The sequence below is a fragment of the Diceros bicornis genome, chromosome 1, assembly GCF_020826845.1.
Source record: "Diceros bicornis minor isolate mBicDic1 chromosome 1, mDicBic1.mat.cur, whole genome shotgun sequence".
NCBI classification, from domain to species: Eukaryota; Metazoa; Chordata; class Mammalia; order Perissodactyla; family Rhinocerotidae; genus Diceros; species Diceros bicornis.
In genome coordinates, this window is record NC_080740.1 from 66,725,996 (window position 1) to 66,749,117 (window position 23,122).

Below are 23,122 nucleotides of genomic sequence, written 5' to 3' on the forward strand. Positions count from 1 at the left end.
TCTAGTAGTTAACATTTTCCATCCAAATTTTCTTCTGTATATTTACAGGCAGACCCGGCAGACAGACAGTCAGACAGGAAACAGACATTCCACAGGAAAGTCTAGATGGTCAGATGGATGGATAAATAGAATGAATTTTTAAAGGGGTTCCTACTATAAATCCTGTTCTAGAACTTTCTTTTTCACTTAACCATGGTCATGAATATCTTTTTATGACAGTATGAATAGTTCTACCATGTTCTTTTTAATGAATGCATTAAACTTTCCATGGCAACTCATAGGTTTAATTGACCGTTCCCCTATTGATGGATCTTTGGGTTGTTTCCAGTGTTTTACTGTTATAAATAGAGTTGCAGAATAACTTCTACCTTTGTCCTTGCTCGCTTGAGTTGATATTTCTGAGGGTAGATTTCTGAGTAGGATTGATGAAACAAAGGGTTTGTACCTTTCGCAAATTGCCAAACTGCTCTCCAAAAAGATCTCACCAATAGATACTACCACCAGGAGAATGTAGGAGGGCCTGTTTCCCAGCACTCACCCAGCTCTGGGGATTGTCTTTCAATTTTTGTTGCCTATCTGAAAGGCTGCAGCAAACATTTTCTCCAGATTACCTTAAAAAGGCTGTAGATGTAAGAGGCTGCTGTAATTCTGTAGTGACTCCTTGATGATTGTGGAGAAGAGCTGTGATCATCTATTTGAAGACCCCCTGCCTTCTGATTTGTGAGGTGACAGCTGTCCCCAGGAGGTAGTTGGCCCTTTCCCACGCAAAGTAAGCCCAGAGGACAGTTTTGTAAGTATCTGGCAACTGTTTCCACCTCCCCTGCCCACGGTCAGCCAAGCGCTAGAAAACCCTTGGTGAGAGCAGATGGTTGGTATAGGCGTGTCCTGACAGATAATCCCACCCCTGCAGCTAATGAGGGGGCTCCCACCTGCTCTACCTATTCTTAGCCTCGTGGCTGATCTTTCCTGGACATTTGGTGTGGAGATTTTTCCGTGGGAAGATGAACAAGAGGCGAGAGTGCCCTGGAGAGGGGGCCAGAGAACAGTCCTGAGCAGCATTTGTGAGTCTTCTTGGAGGAGGGGTGCTCGGACATTGAGATTTGAAGCCCTCTTGGGTTTCTCAGAAGATGGGTCTGGTCTTGATCAAGGCAGGACTATTGCAGCCTCTTCTGAGATGCCATTGACTTAGGTACTCTTTCTGCAAATTCCAGACGTCATCAAGAAGGGGACTACACATAGTCATCTGTGCATCAAATGGTGCATCTGGAAGGGACCTTGACACTATTAGTTCCTGTGTTTTGTTTTATTCCTTACTTTTTTTAATGAAAATTTTCAAACCTGTAGAAGAATGTAATGAACACTCCCATACCTGCTACCTGAAATTAACAGTGTTAATGTTTTGCTGTTTGCTTCATCTATTTTTATGCTAAACTATTTAAGGGAAAATACAGATATTATGACTTTTTACCCTTAAATACCTTAGATGCACATCTAAACATTAAATTCCTGTGATTTTGAAAACTTTTCTTTTTTTTTTTTTTTTTTGTGAGATCAGCCCTGAGCTAACATCCGCCAATCCTCCTCTTTTTTTGCTGAGGAAGACGGCCCTGGGCTAACATCGGTGCCTATCTTCCTCCACTTTATATGGGAGGCCGCCACAGCATGGCTTACCAAGCAGTACTTCGGTGCGCGCCCGGGATCCGAACCAGCGAACCCCGGGCCGCCGCAGCGGAGCGCGCGCACTTAACCGCTTGCGCCACCGGGCCGGCCCCGAAAACTTTTCTTTTTCAAAGCAGCAGAACCATTTTATTAAATGAAATATCAGGTGGATGTCCAACATGTAGAGTTGTGCTTGGGACGCATCCAAGTGGAGATGTGAAGCAGGCAGTTGACCTTGTGAGTCTGGAGCTCTGGGCAGAAGTTGGAAGGGGCCATCTGGGTTTGGGATGTGTTTAAAGCCACGGGACTAAGTGAGGTCAGTAAGAGAGAGCGAGGAGAGGGCGGAGAGGAGGCCCCAGGGCACTCTGGCGTTGGAGAGAGGCCAGCAGAGGAGGCCAAGAGGAAGGCCTGTGGAGGATGAGAAGCGGGATGAATGATGTCTCTGGGGCCAAAAGAGCAAAGTGTTTCAAGAAAGAGGGAGTGGTCAGTTGTGTCTGCTGTTGCGGGACGAGTGAGCTGAGGGCAAAGAACTTTATACCATTGCGTTTGGTACAGACAGGGAACCAAGGCCCAGAAAGGGGAAAAGTGAGAACTAGCAGCACCCGTCTCACATCTAGACCTCACAAATTACAAATGAGGAAACTGAGGACCACAGAAGGAGGGGGACTTGCCTGAGATCACACAGTTGGCAGAGCTGGGACTAGACCCCAGGCCCTCTGGTGCCCCCAAGGATGAGCTTTACGTACCTAACACCAGCCTTCTCCCTCAGGCCGCAAGCTGGATCCTCAGGCCTCAGTTTCTTACTGGTAATCCCTCTGCAAAGGATTACCAAGTACCCATTGCTGCTGCAGAAAATCCTGGAGAACACACTCCCTGATGCCAGTGCCTACCCTGTCCTTCAGAGGGCTACCTCTGCCCTCCAGGACGTGAACACCAACATCAATGAATATAAGAGACGCAAAGAAGTGGGTAAGAACTGGGGCTCTTAGGGGATAGATCGGTGAGAATGCTTCTAGTTGCAAAAAACTCATTTCAAACTAACTTCACCAATAAAGGAAATATAGTAGCTCATGTTAACACAAGTCCAGAGGTAATGTGGGCTTTAGGTGGGGTTTGATCGGGGTGCTGGTTTCATTTCCCTGTAATTCTCTTGTCTCTGCTCTTTACTGTATGTCACCTTCCTCTTCAGGCTAGCCTACCTCTTAGTAGTAAATGTCTGTTGCTATTCCAAGACTCACATCTGCACACCACACCCTCCAGGATAAGACAGGACCTTTCTATCCTTAGCAGTAAAAATTAAATTGGAGCATCACTCTGATAGGATTCATTTGGATCGTGTGCTCACCCTGAACCAATTACCATGGTTAGGGGAATGCCATTACCTGATTGGCTTAGGCTTGGGTTATGTACCCTTGTTTGAACCAATCACTGTGTCCAGGGGATGGGATTATATGGATTGGCTTATACCAGTCAGCACCCACTCCTTGAACTAAAGTGAGATTAGTCCTATCCAAACCACATGGCTGCTATACTGTGGAGGAGAAATGAATACCGGGGAGGCAAAGAGCTGTGTATATACCAGGCCGGGGTGGGGGGCCACAGGGAGATGGGGAACTCTGCCTGTCAGGTTGTGAAAACAGAAAGATTTGGAAAATGAAGCCATGTCCCAAGTAGACAGAAACTCAGTTGCACATTGTTATATGTGCTCAGTGAGGCATATAATAATGATAATTTACCTAACGTTTACTAAGGGCTAGCTATGACACATTTTTTATTGGTAATCTTGTTTGATCCTTACAGTAGCCCTCTGGAGTTGGCACTGTGAGCACCATTTCACACTTGGGCACAATGAGAGCTTAAGTCATCTGCTCCAGGTAGCAGAGCTGGTGACGGGCAGAGCCAGGGTCCACACTCAGGCCTGGGGTCTTCACTCCCACACTGTACTGCATCTGGTAGTCTCGCCTTTCCCCCCCACTTGCTTCCCCATCCAGGTCAGGAGGTGGCAGATCGGTGCAAAGCCTGAGCCAGCGGTGGGAAAGTGGTTCCAGCCTGGCCTGGCGCACACTGGCTGAGGGACCTCAGGCAGATCGTCCCTGGCTGTGGTTCTTCTTTAGAAAGTACATTCTGACCCATCATCTTATGTGATCCCCCAGCAGTCCTGTGAGGTGGCTAACCTCGTTCACAGATGGGGAAACTGAGGCTCAAGACGTGGTGACTTGCCAGCGTCCAGCAGGCGGAAAGCTCCTCAGCCAGGGCTCCTGCTCGAGTGGGAGACTGAGCCCTGTGCTTTTCCTCTGCCGCCCGCCTTCTAATGGGCGTGACCCTGATGGTGGAGAAGTGGGCGCAAGCGGGTGCCTAGCCAGGTGTGTCAGGATGCTTGCTTTCCTGGGTCAGCGTTGGTCCCCGTGGCCTCCCCTCCTCTGTCGGTGCAGCCTCCAAGTACACCAAGGTGGAGCAGCTGACCCTGCGGGAGCGGCTGGCCCGCATCAACACGCACAGCCTCTCCAAGAAGACCACCCGGCTGAGCCAGCTGCTGAAGCAGGAGGCGGGGCTCGTGCCCAGGGTGAGCTTGGGCGGGAAGGGTCACGTCCCAGCTGTCCCAAGAGGCAAGACTGTGCAGTGGGCGGGGCGGGGGCTTAGACTCCTTGTGAAGATGAGGCTAAGGGGGTGGAGTGACTTCCCAGCATTGCACAGCCAGGAAGAGGCAGAGCTGGCACCGCCACTTGATTCTGAAGAGCCAGAGTAGGGCTTTCTCCACTGCATCTGGTGCTGCTCTTTCTCTGAGTATCTCTTTATACAGATAGGAGAGCTAATCTCTGGGTCTGGGCAAGGAGCCAGCCTTGAGGAGCTGCTAGTAGCAGCTCAGGTTGCTTGAGTACTTACTCTAAACCAGGTATTACTTGATCCACACAGTGAAGTAGGTGTTCTTATTACCCCATTTTGCAGATGAGAAAATGGGCCCAGAGAGGGTAAAACACTTGCCCAAGGTCACACAGCTAGGAAACAAATGAACCAGAACTCATATGCTCCTGTGTCTCATCCCATGGTCTGAATTCAAAACCACTAAGCTGCACTCACTGCCTCTAACTGTCCGCCGCAGCTCTGGGGCTGGAGGTACTGGCTCTGACGGGCTGGTCTGTTGAAAGGTGATGCCCAGTGAGGACTTAGGACAGGGGTGCGGGACGTACGTTGCCCCCATGTGGATATTCTCAGCCCTCACAAGCGTAACTGTACTCTCAGACGGAAGACAAGGAATTTGATGATTTAGAAGAGAGGTTCCACTGGGTGTCGCTGTGCGTAAACGAGATGAAGAACAACGTGGCTGCTTACCTGGCTAATCTGGAGGTGAGGATCCTGCAGTTAATAATAGGCGGGGCTGGGCTGGGTTCCCAAGGCAGGAGGTACGCAGGGCTCACTGGACAAACTGGCAAAGGCACCAGCTGCAGGAGCCCAATGAAGTGGGCATCCAGTCACCAGAAGCAGGGCTACGGGCAAGCGCTCCTCAGACCCCAGATCATCTGAGTAGGGCACTGAGCTCTGAGCAGCCCATCGAGTTCTCAGAGGGTGAGGTTCTCACTAGGCAGGGTCAAAATTCACTGGGCTTAGAGTCCTCCAGAGGGACCCTGCCAGACCAGCACCTAGAGCAGGTGGCAAACTCAGGTGCCTGAAGGGGCCCGGCAGGTAATATCATTGAGTGAAGTGTGTGTGTGTGTGTGAGGCTGAATGTCTAACAGGCTGTTTATAAGACTTTTCAGTAGAGTTAAACTTATAATATTTGGAATTTGAATGACTGAATGAATAAAATCTAAAGGGGCAACTATTACTTGGCTACGTTCTGTGTGGGAATGTAGGCTCAGTGTAGCCAGTTCTTCTGATTTTAAGGAAAAAAACTGGAAATTCAGACTTTCAGGTGAAATCTCATGATGTGTCCACATGAGCAACTAATTAAATAAAAACATAAATGCTATACAGGCCCAAGAAAATATATTTCTACAAACTGCATTCAGCCCACAGGAACACCAGTTTGCACGCCCATCCAGCCCATCCTTTTCCTTGTGCCAAAATCCCCCTTCATTCTTGTCATCGATGCTGACTCATTTCGTCCACTCTGTCCCTTTTATGTGGTTTTGTTGTCAGTCACATCTGTTTGTGCAGACCAGCTCGGTCAGATGATAACACGCTCTTTAGACAATGGGATTTGGGGTGGCCTTGTCGGAAGTACGCGGAAGGAGGGAGGTCGTAGTTCCATGCTCCTCTGCGTGGGGAGATCCCGCTGCTCGTTCCTGCTCCATCCTGGGCCCCCAGTGGAAGGATCTGAACAGCACAGTGAACCAGAAGGGAAAGGCATTCAGAGCCGTGTCATGAGAAAGAATCGTGTGGCCTGAGAGAGAGAAACCAGAGGCACACGAGAGACACATCTGGCTTTGCAGAGTATCAGATATCTGGGAACGTTAAGGCAGCATTTCCTCAGATGCAGCACTTGACACGACAGATACAGTGTTGACGTGGAATCCCATAGCCAGAAAGTGACTCCCTCTTTCAATCCTCCAAGACTGAGAAAAGCCTCTTCCGCTGGCGTGTCTAACACAGGCAGAGCGAGCCTTCAGTAGGCAATGACATCCAGACAGAGCTTAATAACAGTGTTTGTTTTTATAGCAGTTATTCATACATGCCTATTTATGGTGATTATTACTGGTTTTCCCCTTATGGTAGTGTCATAAGGTGTTTTCTTTTCTTAATGCATTGATTTAAATAGGAACAGTTAGTTGATTTAAAGAAAAGAATTACTAGAACATATGGAACATGGACATGGCAAAAAGAAATCACAAAGGTGGTGTGCAAATGTGTGAAGTTTAGGAAGCACTGATGTTGAAAGATGTTGGTTCAGTCTAAGGAAGAACCTCCTCATCACCCAAGTTGCGCAAGGACAGAATAGGCTGTGTGCTTCCCTGTCACTGCGGGTATGCAGACAGCCTGGACAACCTCTTTGGGGCTATGGTGGAGGGGATTCAGGTGTGAGAAGGCCATGATGGGCTGTGATTGGCTGTCCCCCATTTGCCCTGGGTCCAGGCTTTCCTCCGCTTCCGGCTACAGGAGTACGATCTGGACATCTGTGGGGGACCTGTGGTGCAGTACTGCCACCTGGTGAGAGACCTCCAGCTCCAGGCCTTCCCGGAGTTTGTGAGTGGACCTTCTCCTCTCTCCTTTCTTTGGCGGGCAGGTGGCAGAGCCTGTAGGAATAATATTTAGATGTCAGGCACTTCACACGATTGTCACATCCATAACTGCCCTGGATAGTCAGCAGGGCGGAGATTATTATCAGTGCATTTTCCTGATAAAAATAGCCCCAGCTAAAGTTTACTGAGCCTCTCTATCCACCAGGCACCGTGCTAAGCCCTTTACATTCTTCACCTCATTTAATCCTCACAACATGGCTTACGAGGCAGATACTATTAATAGCTGCATTCTGCAGACGACAGCTTCAGGCTCAGAGATGGTGACCTCTCTGTTATTCAGGTGGTCACTGGTAAACTGGGATCTGAGCCCCAAAGACTATGCTTTTGACGCCACTCTATACAAAATCTTTTTCAAGATCTGTGCGGGGGAATGATATTAAGAAGTGACATATACTGAATACCTGTTCTGTGAGGCACTCTGCTAAGCTCCTTACATGTATTGTCCCATTTTTCAGAAGGGTACATTGAGGCCCAGAAAGGTTAGATAACATGCCAGAGGCCACAGCTAGTCAGTGGGGGTGGGACTGGAGCCTAGTCGTGCCTACCTCCAGAGCCCCTTCTCCCAGTGCCTCCCTCTGCCGCTTCCTTCCCCGACTCCGAAGCTCACCTGTCCCCACAGAAGCAGCGGCTGGAAGGCCTGGTGTGGCAGCCACTGTGCAGCCTGGCCAAAGCCCTGGCTGGCCCTCAGAACCTGATCAAGAAGCGTCTGGACAAACTACTGGACTTTGAGCGGGTGGAAGAGAAGCTGTTGGAGGTGGGCAGCGTGTCCTATGAGGAGGAGGCGGCCCGGCACACGTACCAGGCGCTCAACTCCCTGCTGGTGACCGAGCTCCCCCAGTTTAACCAGCTGGCCGTGCAGTGGCTGGGCCAGATCCTGTGCACATTCGTGGCCCTCCAGAGGGACCTTGCACAGCAAGTGCTGCAGAGGGCAGAGGGTACCTTGGCTCAGGTAAGGCCTCTGGGACTGGGGTGCCTCTGGGGAAGAGCCAGGCAAGGCCTCGTAGCCCCTTCAGCCAGCTGTTTGTGGGGGCTGGGGTGGAGTCAGGTTGGGCCTTCCAAACAGGCCATCAGGTGCTTGGGAGGAGCCCTGGGACCTTCTGGATCTCTCTCAAGCCTGTTCTCCCTCCATTAATGGCATCAGAGCATGAAAAAGCAAGGACAGAACTGGGACTCCAGGCCATTCCCTGGTTCTGGGACTCAGAAGCAGAGGAGGCTATGCTGGGAAAATAACAGAGCTTGAGGCCGGTCCCTGGAGTGTATCAGGAGTTGGTGACAGAGGCAAGGTCCCTTCTATACCATCAGAAGTAAATATCTCAAGCTGGTGTTCCTGCCACTATCACTACTTCTAGCAGCTGCCTCCTCGAGAGTACTTACTGTGTACCTGTTTGGAGTACCTTCTGTGTATTCTCTCTCTTATCCTCACAATAGCCCTGTAGAGTTGGGTTCCTCCTTTCAAAAGGAAGCCGAGGCACAGAGAACTTAAGCAGCTTGCCCAAGGCCACACAGCCAATAGCAGGATTTGAACCCTGGCAGTTAAACTCCAGACCATGGGCTCTGAACCACGACACTCGACAGCCTGTGAAAGAGGGGCTGTCTGCTGAAAGCATAAATAAGTCACAGAGAGGTTTGGACAAACCTCCAAGTGCAAACTTTGATTTTAGAATTCTGGAGACTGGGGTTGATATAGGAAAGAGTACTCAACTGCTTTCACATCTCTCTGATATCAACATCAGAGCTGAATGGCCTGTGGGTCCAACCTCCAGAGCAATTTCAGTACTCCTCATACCACATGCTGTCTCCTGTGCTTCCCGTTGCCCAGCTCAGCTTTCCTATCTAGTTTGTTGCGTGAAGATTCCTGTAAAATTTGCAGCCCCCCCACTACCTTTCCAGCCCATAGTCCCACTCTATGCCTGTAGGCCCCACTTCCAGCACACCACCTCTGAGTGTGACCCTAGTCCCTTTGCACAGACTCCTTCCTCAGCCTGGAATGCCCCTCCCCATTGTCTGCTATGCCTTTCACAGTGTGTAGGCAAATATGTGACGGATGAAGGAGTCTCTCCATGAAGCTCTCAGAATCCCCTTCCCCCAGGTGAGAGAACCTGTATCCCCATGCTCTATCCTCCAGCAGCCCTTAGGATGTGCTTCTGCTGAGCATTTATCAGAGCCTGCCTACTGCTAGGGTGATGGATGAAGCTGTTTCTCCCCATTGGGGAGGGCTGGAACTGTGGGCTTCTTCTTTTAGCCCTCACAGCATTTAGTCCAGAGTTCTGTCTCAGACACTGTTTTTGAATTGAATTATGCCTGAGCCATCTGCAGAAAGAAGCGTTTCTCTTTCCTGAAGGCAGAGGGTAAATCTGATTAGATGATTCTTTCATTCTCCCTCCACCCTCTGGTTTTCTCTCCAGGGCTGCCAGACCCCTTTTTATTTAGAGGGGATGTGCAGGACTGGGAGTGTTAGAGGATGCCAGTAGTGGGGAGGTCAACTTTATAAAAGCAGAAAGAGGGCATTTCTTGGTTGCTCCTGTAGTATAGAATGTGAGGGCCTGTCGGTGATTGATGCCGCCTTCCTTGTCTGTGTCCCATGGCCCGTTCACCTGGACGAGTCCTGTGGAGCCTGGGAAGGGCCTGCATGGTAGAATCTCAGTCTCCCTGCATCCTGGGAGTGGACAGGGGCCTCTAAGACGGAACCAAGAGCAGTGAGTTTGGTGACAAGCAGAGAGGACACGTCTCTGTTAGCTGTGGGGTCTCTCTCACCCCTAGGTTGTCTGATGAGAATATAGGAGATGCCTAACAGCACCAAGGTCTCAGGATGGAGCATTACTCAGAACTCCGTGGCTTCCAAACCAGCTCAAACATAAAGAAGAATGTGCTGACTTGCATAAATGGGAGGCCATGAGGGGATCCAGCCTCAGGCCCGTCTGCATTCAGTACTAATAATGTTGTCAGGACTCTGACTTTCACTGGCTCTGTTTCCCTCTCTGGGTTGGCTTTATTCTCAGGCAGACTTTTTCCTGCCTGAGAACTGACTCCCAATAGCTGCAAGCATTTGCCTTTGCATCTCAGGATCCAAAGGAAGAGTGACCCTCTCGTTCCCAGCCTTCATATTCTAAATCTGATGGGAGGATTCCGATTGGCCTTGCTCGAGTCCATTGTCCAATCCTCGGACTGATCACGTTGGCTAGGAGAAGGGATTCCATGGAGCTGGAGCTCCAGGCTGGAGCACCAGGATGGGCAATACTACTGGACCCCCTAGAGGGATGCTTTCTTAAAGGAGAGTGGGGCAGTGGGCAGACAGAAACAACAGATGACCTTCACAAAAAGGCCCGTCTTAACGTACCTGGAGCTAGAGTATGGACTGCCAGGGTCTCCCTGTCCACTCTTGTCCAAAGAAGGCTCTGCTGATGGTGTCTGTCCCCCCGCCAGCTGCCCCACCACCACATCCCTGAGCCGGCCTTCAGGAAGCTGGTGGAGGATGCACTAGGACAGAGCAGTCACCAGCTTCACTCCTTTCAAAAGAACTTCGAGAAAGTGCAGCCACCCCCCACCATGCAAGTAAGTGTCCCTCCTTCCCCACAAAGACTGTCCATCCTTCACCTGCTGGTGGGGTGAGGCCCAGTCCTTTGCCTTTTCGTCTCCCGGGGTTTCCTGTTACCCGCAGAAACATTTCCCCTTTCCCTCTCTCCTTTCTCCTGGTGAGCTGGGGGACGGATCAGGTGGGGTTCACACCCACATACACACATGCTCTTCATGGCCAGTAAGCGTTAGAGCAGAACTGAACTCTTAGGTCAAGAATAAGAAAACCCAAACATTTTAATATTAAGTGAAATTAGACATAGTAATGGGCAAGTGGCGTTAACATCCAAAAACCTGAAACTTCAAATTATTCATCAGAATTTACCATTTCCTCACCACCTTCTCACTGAACCTCCTTCCAATACAGTCATGTGCTACATAACAATGTTTCAGTCAACAACAGACCGCATGTACAACGGTGGTCCCTTTAGGTTAGTACCATATATCCTAGGTGTGCGGTAGGCGATACCATCTAGGTTTGTGTAAGTGCACGCTATGATGTTTGCACAACGACAAAATCGCCTAACAATACATTTCTCAGAATGTAGCCCCATTGTTAAGCAATGCATGACTGTACCAGCATTCAAGATGAATAAAACGTTTGAATAAGTCACTTAGGGGCCAAGCCTGGTGGCGTAGTGGTTAAGTTCACGTGTTTCTCTTCAGTGGCCTGGGGTCCCCCACAGAGGTACTCACCACTGATCAAGCCATGCTGAGGTGGCATCCCACATAGAAGAGCTACAACTCTACAACTATAATACACAACTGTGTACTGGGGCTTTGGGAAGAAAAAAAGAAAAAAAGAAGAAGATTGGCAACAGATGTTAGCGCAGGGCCAATCTTCCTCAAAAAAAAAAAAAAGAAAAGGTCACTTAAATTTTTTTTTGCTGTGGAATTTTTAATTGCAAAAGACAGTATTTCAGCAGCATTATGGTTTACATAGCTTTGGCTAGCCAAATGCTTTTTTTGGTAAAGTATTTTCCTCTAAAATATAAGGAAAGGGTATCTTCCAGTCCACTTGAAGACTAGACCCAGGTCATATCTATTTTAAAAGTAACTCAAGTAGCCGGAAGGGGAAGGGGCTCCCAGAGCATGACAAAACCGGGGTGTGAGAAAACTGAACCTGTGTACTGAGTTCCATGGGAGGTGTGAAGTGAGGGGTCAGGAAACAGCTCCAAGGTTCCCCAGAAGGGAGAAGGGGGCCTGGGAGACATAGAGACAAGTAAAGGAGCCCCGCAGAGCTGGGCAGATACAGGCGGCCTTCTCGCCCAGCCAGAGTGCAGGGAACGCCAAAGACCGTCAGAGATGCATGTCTGCTCCCAGGAGGGGGCTGACGCCTCCTCCGGCCACAGCTGTCCCCACTTCCTCCGCCACGCTGAGGCTGCCCCAGCAGAGGTGTGAGGCATGGGTCCTCCAACTTGGGGAGAGGAAAGGAGCAGAAAATGAAGAACAGAGCAGCCACTCACATGAGTCTGGGGAACCTCCTCTCTGCTTAAAACAAAATAACATTTTTCTTATTGGAAAAGCAATCCATGCTGATTGTAGAAAAAAGAGAAAATACAGAAAAACAAAAAGAGGAAACAAACGGGAACATCGTAATCCCAGTGTGTATGGTAAATTGGTAGGAAGAGACGAGACCCGCCTCCCCACCTCTCCCCACAACCACACATGTGCGCGCACACACACACCTCTCATAGATTTCTGACTTATTTGCTAAGGGTACAGAACCTGCAGAAGTGAGGTGGCCACCCAGGACAGGAGCAGTCCCAGTGATATCTTTACACGCCTCCCCCGGTCCCTCCAGGGAACTGGAGGAAGAGGCCTACCAGACCCGAGAAAGAGGGCAAGTGTTGGCTACACCACTGGCTTTTATACTCACATTGACACCACTGTTCTGAAAAAAAAAACTCCCCCATCTCCACACTTCTGTTTAAGGGCCTATTTAGAAACATCGGGTTCTCCTGGTTCTTGATCCTGAACCCATTCAATGAACCCATTGGAGTAGCGGTGATGGCAGCGTCTGTGCCCAAATGTCCCTGAAGGGCAGCCCTACACCCAGCACCTTCCCACCCCGAAATAACCATATAGAACATGGTAAATATGTATACACCTATCTATCTATCTATCTGTCTATCTGTCTATCTAGAAGAGATAGTATATAGTAAATCTGTATTCAACATTTTTAGTTTCTTCTTTGTTTTACAAAAAGGAGACAATCACCCCTGAGTCCCTTCTTGTTGATGGTTCTACTGGAAGCAGTGAATGAAAAAACAAAGGCCATGCCAGGAGATTTTTGGATGAACTGAAGGTGCCACTGAATCTCTCTCCCCAGCTAGATGGCAATTTCAATCAGGGCAAAACTTGCTTCTGTGTTTCTACTACACCATTCACAAGGGTTACCATGCCTTGTAAACAGCAGGTGCTCCATAAATATTTGTGGACTGAAAACTTGTGGAATAAAAGATAGCATTCCCTTCATTCCCACGTGTGTGAGGGTCTGCATGTGTCGGCCGTGTGCTGGCTGTTTAAGATGCCAGACGAGTAAGGCCAGGTGCCTGCATGGAGCTCACAGTCTTGCTTCTTGGGGTTGAAAGACCTGTGCAAGGCCTTTTCCTGGGGATAACTTAGCTTGATGCTTTGGACAGAATTTGGGGTCCAATCCTGAAGTTCTGTAACTGAGAAATTTAAGAACCTGAATTAGAATTTTAGAAAATCCCAGAAGTGTAGACTTGGGAAGGATTTTAGAGGTTAAATTAGAAGTTTCTTCTGAGATGCCGTTGGATACTAAGAGCGTGTGCTTCTCATCTAACCCAGCCGTCTGTGATGAGACTGTTGCCCCGACTGGGATGGGCCCATCAGCAGCAGAGGTAGAGTGGGCCCAGGGCTCCTGGCTCTCAGCATGTGGGTACCCATTGGAGTGGCTTTCACACACCAACTCAAACGCCTGTGTCTGTCTCTGTCCCTCCTCCCCCAGCCGCTCCTTCCAGGGGCTGAACGCCAGGTGCAGGCTCTCCTGAGCAGGTATGGCCCGGGAAAGCTGTACCAGGTGACAAGCAACATCAGCGGGGCTGGGACTCTGGACCTGACACTGCCACGGGGCCAAATTGTGGCCCTCCTTCAAAACAAGGACACCAAAGGCAAAAGCGGCCGCTGGCTGGTGGACACTGGGGGTACGTGGGACTTCGTGGGCGCTTCTCCTCCCTCTGGGAAAACCACCCAGCAGGACTGGGTGGGGAGACACGGGCACTCCTGTGGGCCAGGCTGGCTGTGCAAATCCTAGATGGGAATGAGCAGAGGTGAAAATGCAGGGCTTGGGGCACAGCCGGCTTAGTGTGGTGCGTGAAATACCAAAATGAGGAATTCACTCTTTCATTGCAACATGTTATCAAGCACCTGTTTGCCAGGTGCTAGGCAAGGGACACAAGGACCCTGCCCTGGGGACCTCAGAGCCCGTTGGGGTAGACAGAGATCTATGGAGAGAACCTCAGCACCGCCCTGAAAGATGGAGATACGCAGAGCAGGGATGCTTGGATCCCAGCGGCGTGGACAGATGTCTGATGTCCAGAATGAGGGAGGTGTTATCCTGTCCCCTCTGCACTGGTCACGTCCTCAGGTGTGCTGCTCAGTTCTGGGTGCCCCAGTGTAACTGGCAGGAGGCAGGTGGCACCGTGAACCCAGCAGGAGATGGCTCAGCAAAATGTCTTCCAAAGAGGGGCATGTGACCCGCAAGATGCAGGCTACACAGGACTATTGGGAGGGGATCTACAGACAGTTTTTCCCACTTCAGACAGTTTATTGTAATTGTTACTTAAGTATTTTAATGTGTATTAGAAAAAATATAACTAGTACATGTACTAGTGTACTAGTATATTTTAATTGTACTAGTTATATGTACTAGTTATATTTTAATTAGAATATGATTTTATTCATATTATTGTATCATGCAAGACTAAATTTTAAAAAGTGAGTCTATTAAAAAATTAAGAAAACTACAAATCTGGCAGAAATCATGAAAGGGCAGTCCCATAACTCGAGTTGAAAAACTGCTGAGTGGGGATTAAAGCAAGGCCCCTGGGGTCAAGAGGACCGGATTTGGACATCAGCTCCGCCGCTTTACTAACTGCGTGATCTCGGAGAGCCTACGGAGCCTCTCTGAGCTCAGTTGGCTCAGCCATAAAATGGAGAGTTAATGTGAAGGCTAGATAATCAAATGCCAATCCTGGCGCCTAGCAAGCTCTCGGGAAGTGATGGCCATTCATAACGATAGCAGCCAGAATAGCAATGGAGTAGTCGCCACATGTGAAGGAACTGGGGGCTTTTGGGGAGGAGAAAGACAATTTCTGCCTTCTGGGACGGCTGTCCTGGGACGAGGTCGCAGTCTCGCTCTGGATGCAGCCTCACTCTGGGCCACCACTAGAGGGGAAGGGGACCAGCGCTGCCAGCACCAGGAAAGCAGTTTTCACACCAATCAGAGGACAAACTTTCTATCTCTGTCAGAGCTGTTCAAAATGGAGTGGGCTGCCTCAGTAGGGAATGAGCTCCCTGTCACTGGGGGTATGCAAGCAGTAGCTAAAAACAGTGAGTGTGGGGTAGGGTAGGGGTGGATTTGTGAGGTTCCTAGATGACCTTTTCAGGTCCTTTTTAGGGCTGAGAAGCCCTGTTGGAGGCATTCACATCCATGAATTGTGGTGACTGCCTCTCCCAGCAAAAGGGATGGGGAAGGTGGTCTGCAGCCAGGTAACGTTCTGCACATTCTGTAGGACACCGAGGGTACGTGCCAGCTGGGAAACTGGAGCTGTACCGTGTCGTCCCCAGGGAGGAGGAGCTCACAGGGCAGGTGGGGCCTCACCAGGACTCCCGTCATCTAACACAAGAGCCCACCCCAGCCCCGGTCCCCTCGGTCCCCACCGTGACCCAGGTGAGTCTGGGAGAGGGGTGGGGGTCTGCCTCCCCATGGCCACCTGGAGTGGAGCTTTGATTTTCCTTCTATCTGGAGGAACCACCACCCTGTGAGGCCAGAGCCTTGATCAGTGGCCACACCAGTGCCCTGGCCAGGGGCGGGACCAGAGAAAGGAGCCTTCCATCCCTGCCACATCAACAACAGAGAGCTAACCCCTCGCTCTCCAACAGCATGGTGAGTGGGGTTCGTTCATTCACTCATTTGTCAATATTTGCCAGGCACTGGTAGATGAGAGAGATAATGATGAGCAAAAGTAAATCTTGGTCCTGGCCTTCCTCACATTTGTAATCTGGGGGGGGATGGGGGTGGTGGGTGAGGAAAACAGCAATTGATAAAATAGTCATATGAATAATTATAAAGTTATAGCAGTTAAATTAGGTTCCTGGACCCAATTTCCAACATGGGAGGGAGGTTCCCCACACCAACAAACAGTTCTCGGACACCAGCAGGGGGTCCAGGATTTCAGCTCAGTTCGACTCAATTCTGACACTATCTACCTGGAAATAGCATCAGATCCCAAAGGTTAAGGGCTCAGTCCTATAAGACTGCTCTCCTCCCCCACTTCAGATACCATTCACAAGTCCAGGCTGTTACTTGTACTTCTGACTGACTGGCTATTAGATCAGAGCTTCCCACGACCCCCTCCTTGGCTTCTATGTATTTGTTAGAACGGCTCACAGAACTCAGAGAAGCATTTTACATACTAGATTTCTGGTTTATTGTGAAAGGATATAACTCAGGAACAGCCAGATGGAAGAGATGCATGGGGCAAGGCATGGGGAAAGGGCAGGGAGCTTCCATGCCCTCCTCAGACGTTCCGCTCTGCCAAAATCTCCACGTGTTCACCAACCTGGAAGCTCTCTGAACCCAGTCCTTTTGGGTTTTTATGGAGGCTGCATAGGCATGCAGCATGGTAGGCATGATTGATTAAATCATTGCCATTGGTGATTGAACTCAATCTCCAGCCCCTCTCCCCTCTCCAGAGGTTGGAGGATGGGATTGAAAGTTCCCATAGTCTTGGGCCAGCCCTGTGGCTTAGCGGTGAAGTGCGCGCGCTCCGCTGCTGGCGGCCCGGGTTCGGATCCCGGGCGCGCACCGATGCACTGCTTCTCCGGCCATGCTGAGGCCGCGTCCCACATACAGCAACTAGAAGGATGTGCAGCTATGGCATACAACTATCTACTGGGGCTATGGGGGAGAAATAAATAAATAAATAATATTATAAAAAAAAAAAAAAGAAAGTTCCCATACTCGGATCACACGGTTGGTTCTCCTGACAACCAGCCCCCATCCTTGTGCTTCCAAAAGTCACCTCGGTAACATAACCAAAGAGACCTTTATCTCTCTCAACACTTTGGAAATACAAAGGGTTTTGGGAGCTGAAGGCCAGGAACTATGGACAAAGGCCAAATGTGTACGAGAAATATATTTTTGTCATCTGAATGACCAATACATATTTCTTATAAGTCACAATATTGCAGCAGTGATAAGTGTCAGAGCTCTAGGTGTGGGAGGGGTTCAGGAAAGTTTTCTTCTGAGAAGAATGATGCTTTTTCTCAGATTTGAAGGGTGAGTAGGAATTAATTGGATAAAAGGGGTGTGCTGGGTTGTGGATGGGGAGAGCTCTCCAGAAAGCGTACGCAGAGAATGCAAAGGCCCAGAGACAGGGAGAGACAGGGGTCCCTGAGGAACTTAGTGAAGCCAGTGTGGCCGTGGAAGAGTGAGGGGCAGGGGGAGTGAGGTGCTGCTGGAGAGGTGGGCAGGGCCAGGCCAGCAGGGCCTTGTGGCCTTGGCAAGGGTGTCAGTCCTTCTCTTAAAAGTAATGGAAACATGTACATGCATGTTCATAGCAGCATTATTCATATTAGCCAAAAAGTGGAAATAACCCAGATGTCCATCCGCTGATGAATAGATAAACAAAATGTAGCATATCCATATAATCAAGTATTCTTCAGCCATAAAAAATGAAGGGCACGTACATGTAGTTAGATACAGAAGGCCAGGTATTGTATGATACTGTTTATGTGAAATGTCCAGAATAGGCAAATGCATTGGAGGCAGAAAGTAGATCAGTGGTTGTCAGGGGCTGTGGGAAGGAGGAATGGGAAATGACTGCTAAAGGGTATGGGATTTCTTTCTGTGGTGATGAAGATGTTCTGGAATTAGATAGTGGTGATGGTTGCACAACCTTGTGAAAATGTTAAAAACTGAAGTGCTCACTTGAAAAGGTGAATGTTATGGTATGTGACTCATATCTCAAAACAAAACAGAAAAAAAGTGACGAGGAGCCGGCCCTGATGGCCTAGTGGTTCAAGTTCGGCACGCTCCGCTTCGGTGACCTAGGTGTGCTTCCTGGTCACGGAAGCACACCACCCACCTGTCAGTTGCCGTGCTGTGGTGGTGGCTCGCATAGAAGAACCAGAAGGACTTACAGCTAGGATGTACAACCATGCACTGGGGCTTTGGGGAGGGAAGGAAGATTGGCAACAGATGTTAGCTCAGGGTGAATCTTTCCCTGCAAAAAATATAAAAATAAATAAATAAAAAATTTTAAAAAAGTGATGGGAAGCCATTTAAGAGTTTGGCTTTGCAGGGACGGAATCCTCAAGGTGGAAGAAGCTGAGTGGGGTCGCTGTGAGGATGGATGAGGTAGTAAAGCCGGGCTGGGCCTGTGTGAACCTCAGTGAATGGAGGCTGCACTCACGGTTACCATCAGCATAAAGGAGGAGCTTTGCAGGTGACAGAGAGGACCCAGACTGCGGGACGGGAGTCCAGAGGCACTGAGGACAGGCTCGCAGTGAATACCCATGGGATGCCTTGGGCCAGGGCAGCCGGAGGAGCCTGAACGGGGCTGCGTGAGGGCTGCATAGAAGCCTGCAGGAGCTGTGGAGTACCGCTTATGGCACGCCCCCAGGAAGGCTCTCAGGCCGAGATCCTGGAGCATTAGCCAGAAGTCGTGCACCAGGTTTGGCTCCTGCTGGACATTCCCACCTATCAGCAAAGGACCCTCAAGGATCCCACTAGAGGGCCTGGCCACCCTACTCGCGCCCATCCCCGACCAGTGTGGGCAGTGTCTCTGAGAACACCTCTTCCCCCCCGGGGGGCTCAGGTGGGTGAGCTCAGCTGTCCATGTGCCCAGACACATCAGCTGCTTCCTCTTTGTTTGTGGGGCTGCTCAGTGGGCCTCACATGGCGTCATGCCATCCTCCTTTGCTCTTGATTGTTCCTGAGGCTTGGCCCACAGTAATAACAGTAATGGTAAAAATAATCAAAGCAGCCTGCATTTATTGAACCCTTACTGTGTACCAGACACAGGCATTCATTCATTCAATTCCCACAATTACCTGGAGAGGAGGATATCATTGCTTCCGTTTTGCAGATGATGAAACATGAAATATTAGCCTAATAAATACCCTCCCCTCCAATTTTTTTCTCCAGTTTGATGCTTTTCCCTAAAAAATAACCAAGTCATCGAACCTCCTGTCTCTACTCCAAGCTGGGAAACTGGCCTGAGCAGATGATGCCCTTAGATCTGGGGGAGTGGGAAGGGAGAGGGTGCTGAGTCCTCTGCTCAGTGAGATGGCTGCCGTGGCCTGAGAGCGCCAGTTCTGAGGCCAGAGAGGCCTAGCTTCACTGCTGTGTGATTTTGAGTAAGTTTCTTGACTTCTCTGAGTCTCAATTTCCTTCTCTGAAAAATGAGGCAAAGAGAATAATAGAATTGTGAAAATCAAGATCAAAGTGCTGGAACAGAGCCTGCCACGTAGTAGGTAGTAGCAGAAGTAGCCGTGTCTTTAGCAGAAAGGATGTGCTTGGGAGGCGATGACTGCGCCACAACGGGGCTGAGTCAGGTGGGAGGGAACAGGATAAACAGCCTCTCTGGTGGGGTTTATCTGTCTTCCCTCCCTGACCATTTCTGTGTCGCTCCTCATGTGTTTCAGGTGGTGGCAGTGTACCCCTTTGTGGCCAGAAGCAGCCATGAAGTGAGTCTGCAGGCAGGCCAGCCGGTGACTGTCCTGGAGGCCCAGGACAAGAAGGGGAACCCGGAGTGGAGCCTTGTGGAAGTGAACGGACAGCGGGGATATGTGCCCTCCAGCTTCCTGGCCAGGGCACCAGGCCCGGCTCCGTGGGGCTGGAGTCTGCCCTCTTAGGGTGCCCTCTTTGGAGTCCATGTTGCCAAGGGATGGAGGAGGCTTAGAGATTGTGACCCCAGGTGGGAAGAGAAGCAAAGAGAAGGCAGGGGTGGAAGGGGAGATCAGGCGAGGGTGGGGTGAAGGGCAGCCAGAAGGCAGCCAGAAGAGGAGGGGGGCCTTGCAGACTGCCTGGCGTGGGTGGGCATGAAAGGCTTCAGCCAGGACCCCTCATTATGTCTGCTTAAGAAGTCGTTCCAACCTGGAGTCATACACCCTGGATGGCAGGTCAAGTTGATAAAGACTTGTCATAGCTAATGGCCAACTACTTGTGCCCCCATCTGGGCCCACCCATAGGATGAATGCTGGATGAATGATACCTGTGTGCTGTGTGGTTGCAGGGAGGGGCACAGGAGAAGTCCAGAAATGCCTGGCCGACGGTTCCCTTCCCACATGTGTATCAGGAGATACATAGCTGACCTGGCACCTTTTATTTCTCCGTGCTGGCAGCTGAGTTATCTTGGGTAGTGAACCACTGGGAGCCCTCTCTGGCGGGGGAGTGAGGGCTTGTCGGGGCAGTGGAGAGGTTCCCAGAGACTCTTGGCTGTGCCTGGGAGTGGGTGTGACCAAGTCACGGTTCTGGAATGTGTGTAGGCAAATTCAGAGGCTGTTCCAGGGAAGAAGGGACTTTGGAGGTGTGTTAGGTGGGGTGTGTGAGGCTGCTGGCGGCATTTGTGCACTGCTGCTGTGTTCTCTGGACTAGGGGACAGAGGGGCGTGCAAATCACAGAGGAAACTGTGAAGCAGATGGCTTTAAAGGCGTGGTGGGTGGGGGAGGTTAGGTAGTGGCTTGATTTCCTGTTTCTGGAAGCAGGGGAACCTCCGGTGGTTTTAGGAGGCTGCTGAGTCCTAGAGGCAACAGTGGACATGATGTCAGTTTGCTGTGGGACCTTAGACATGGGACACAACCTCAGTTTCCCATCCATAAAGCCCTAACTCGCAGGGTTGTGGTGAGAATGACATGAGGCTAAGGATGTGGAAGCTCCTTGCGAATCATGAAGTGTGATATAAAGGTAAATTGCCATTGGTAGCAGGATGTGCCAGAAGTGGTCTCAGGATGGCCCCAGCATCCACCGGCCCAGGCTGCACGGGAAGCATTCCTGCTGCCATGCCCCATGCCCAGGCCCCCGGCCGACATTGTTAATCAACATGGCATCCTTCTCAATACCGCATTCTAGGTGGCCAATCTCTTGAACTTGGTGAGATCAAACCTATGGTCATCTCTTTCTGGAACCTGGAAATTGAAAAGCAGTTCCTGTTCAAGGAAGACTGACCCTTTGGGGCAGTTTTGGGAGCAGCTTCTGTTGGATCATCACCTCTAGGTTGTCACTTTGGGGTACGATAAGTTGCAAGATTCATAGAAGAGGGAAAAGGTGATCCAGCCTGATCTTTAATATGAATTACAAATTTTGGAACCAGCCCAAGTTAGAGTGTGTGTAAAAGCAGGTGGCAGTTTAGACTTTTTTCTAAGAACATCTCTGTGTTATAACTGTAGTGCTAAAGCTGTGAGCTCTGGTTTTTGGAGAGCTTTTAAGAAATATATACATGTCTGTGTCAGACAGTCCGTAACTTACCTCCTCTGGGCTTGTGAAACCGTGAAGACCACGTAATGCAAGAGAAACTCAGTCCCCACCATCCCTTCCCAGCACCAGATTCACTGTACAAGATCCTCTTGACTCATTTTCCTTCCTCTTTCCTGCTCCGATTTCTGATACGAATAGGAAGCACTGGGGAGCAGATGATAAAACAGGGAACCCATTGGTGGGTTCCACAATGCTCATGAGAGCTTCTGTGTGCAGGAACTCGAGCTCAGGGCTTCTCAACGTGGCCTCTCCCTGCAGTCACCTGGGCAGCTTTCAGCTATGAGTGATGCCAGCATCCCACCCAGAGATTCTGATGTAATTGGTCTGGGGTGTGGCCTGGGCCTCAGGAGTTCAGAAAGGTCCCCAGGTGCTTCTAGTGTGTGGCCAGGGTTGGGGACCTCTGCCCTACCCACACAATGGTGGACGAGATAGACCTGGGGTTAGAAGTGGCCACAAGCTGTGAGCGAAGATGTGCCCGTCTGAGCTTTGTACGAGCTCCGATGTTTTAAACAGGCAGCTTTAGAGGTGGTTTGGAAGAGGACAGCCTGTTCTGTCAGGTCCCAGAATGTATATTTATTAAGTGCCATTAAAAGGGACGTGAACAAAATTGGATGTTTTTGTAGGCATAAGGGAGAAAACCGAAATACACTTGGAACCAAATCTGTCTCATGAAGGGAAAATAAAAATGGATTCAGTAGCACATGGGTTATGGTTTCTCGTAGACCAAGGGATGAGATTAAAAGTCACTGAAGGGTGAGGAAATGCATATTGAGAAGATGGAGAATGGCCTGAATTTTCTCCAGGGTACTCTGTGTAATGTGCCTTTTTTCCCCTCAAATGCCTAGAACCATTGCACTATGTCTTATTTATTTTGCTGTTGAGCTGTCATGTATTAAACTTGCTAAGATATTTACCTTTGAACCAAATGGGACTTCCAGGAGATGAAGACTGATTCACAAGTGCGCCCCTTGCTTCCTGCAATGGAGTGAGAGCTCTTTAACCCTTTTGGGCCCCAACCCAGTATTGGACGTGAGGCCGAGATCACACTCTCAAAGGAAAGAAGGCGAATTCCTGGTTAATATAACAAGCTCTAGCTTGGTGAATGACTGATGTGAACTACTGGGAATAAAGGACTTCAAAGATGAAATTGTCTCTGGAATTGGTGTGACTCTGACCGTTGGATAATCAGATGCCCCAGTGTGACATCTGTTCACTGGACGCTTGCTGTGCATAAAAATGGCACCTCATTCATTCGGATGTTCACTTAACGAGCACATTCACTTAATGCACACCTTTGGGGCCTCCCGGAGTTGGCCTTAGCTGCTGGGGATACAGTGAGAAATCAGGCAGATGGGGGCCCTGACCTCTCAGAGCCCACAGTCTGGTGAGGGAGGCAGATTAGTCAGTTGCAGACAGTGTGTTAGGATAGAGCAATAACAGATGCTACTGGAGCCTGGGACAGGGGCTGCCCCTGACTCAGACTTGGCGGCTAAGGAAGTCTTCCTGGAAGAAGTGGTACCCAAGCCGAGGCCCAATGGGTAACTAGGTTAGGTGAAGGTGGGACAGAGGACACATGCAAAGGCCCTCAGGTGAGAGCGAGCACCGTTCATCGGAGAACTGGAATGCTGTAGAGCTAGGAGACAGGTGTGTGAAGCGGTGGTGGGTGCAGTGAGAGAGGGCTTAGAGAGGTCAGCATGGTGAGGAGCTTTGGGTTTTATTCTGAGGGCAGTGGGGGCCACTGAAAGGTTTGAAGCATAGGAGTGACACGCCCAGGGTTGTATTTTAGGATGCAAGCCCTGGTTCATCCCAGAATCTCCCTAGGCATCTGTCACGTGTTTCAAGGAATAGATGTGCAATACATATTGCTCAGAGAAACATCCCCGAGGGGATGGGAACACTGAAGCCTGCCTCCAAGGAATCTCCT

At 50.0% G+C, this 23,122-nt stretch overlaps 1 protein-coding gene across 4 annotated transcripts in view; it reads left to right on the forward strand.

Moving 5' to 3' along the window:
• ARHGEF37 (Rho guanine nucleotide exchange factor 37) overlaps window positions 1-22,336 on the forward strand; it is a 53,315-nt gene extending 30,979 nt beyond the window's left edge. For 3 of the 4 annotated variants that reach the window (XM_058543830.1, XM_058543810.1, XM_058543841.1), the window contains exons 5-14: window positions 2,429-2,628; window positions 4,092-4,222; window positions 4,900-5,004; window positions 6,730-6,840; window positions 7,516-7,845; window positions 10,320-10,448; window positions 13,444-13,639; window positions 15,230-15,387; window positions 15,466-15,603; window positions 19,368-22,336. In XM_058543830.1, the coding sequence (XP_058399813.1) occupies window positions 2,429-2,628; window positions 4,092-4,222; window positions 4,900-5,004; window positions 6,730-6,840; window positions 7,516-7,845; window positions 10,320-10,448; window positions 13,444-13,639; window positions 15,230-15,387; window positions 15,466-15,603; window positions 19,368-19,577 (1,708 nt within the window). In that variant the 3' untranslated portion in view covers window positions 19,578-22,336. The remainder of the gene's footprint in view (window positions 1-2,428; window positions 2,629-4,091; window positions 4,223-4,899; window positions 5,005-6,729; window positions 6,841-7,515; window positions 7,846-10,319; window positions 10,449-13,443; window positions 13,640-15,229; window positions 15,388-15,465; window positions 15,604-19,367) is intronic. The other variant, XM_058543819.1, reaches the window with a different exon arrangement.
• Window positions 22,337-23,122: the final 786 nt, after the last annotated feature.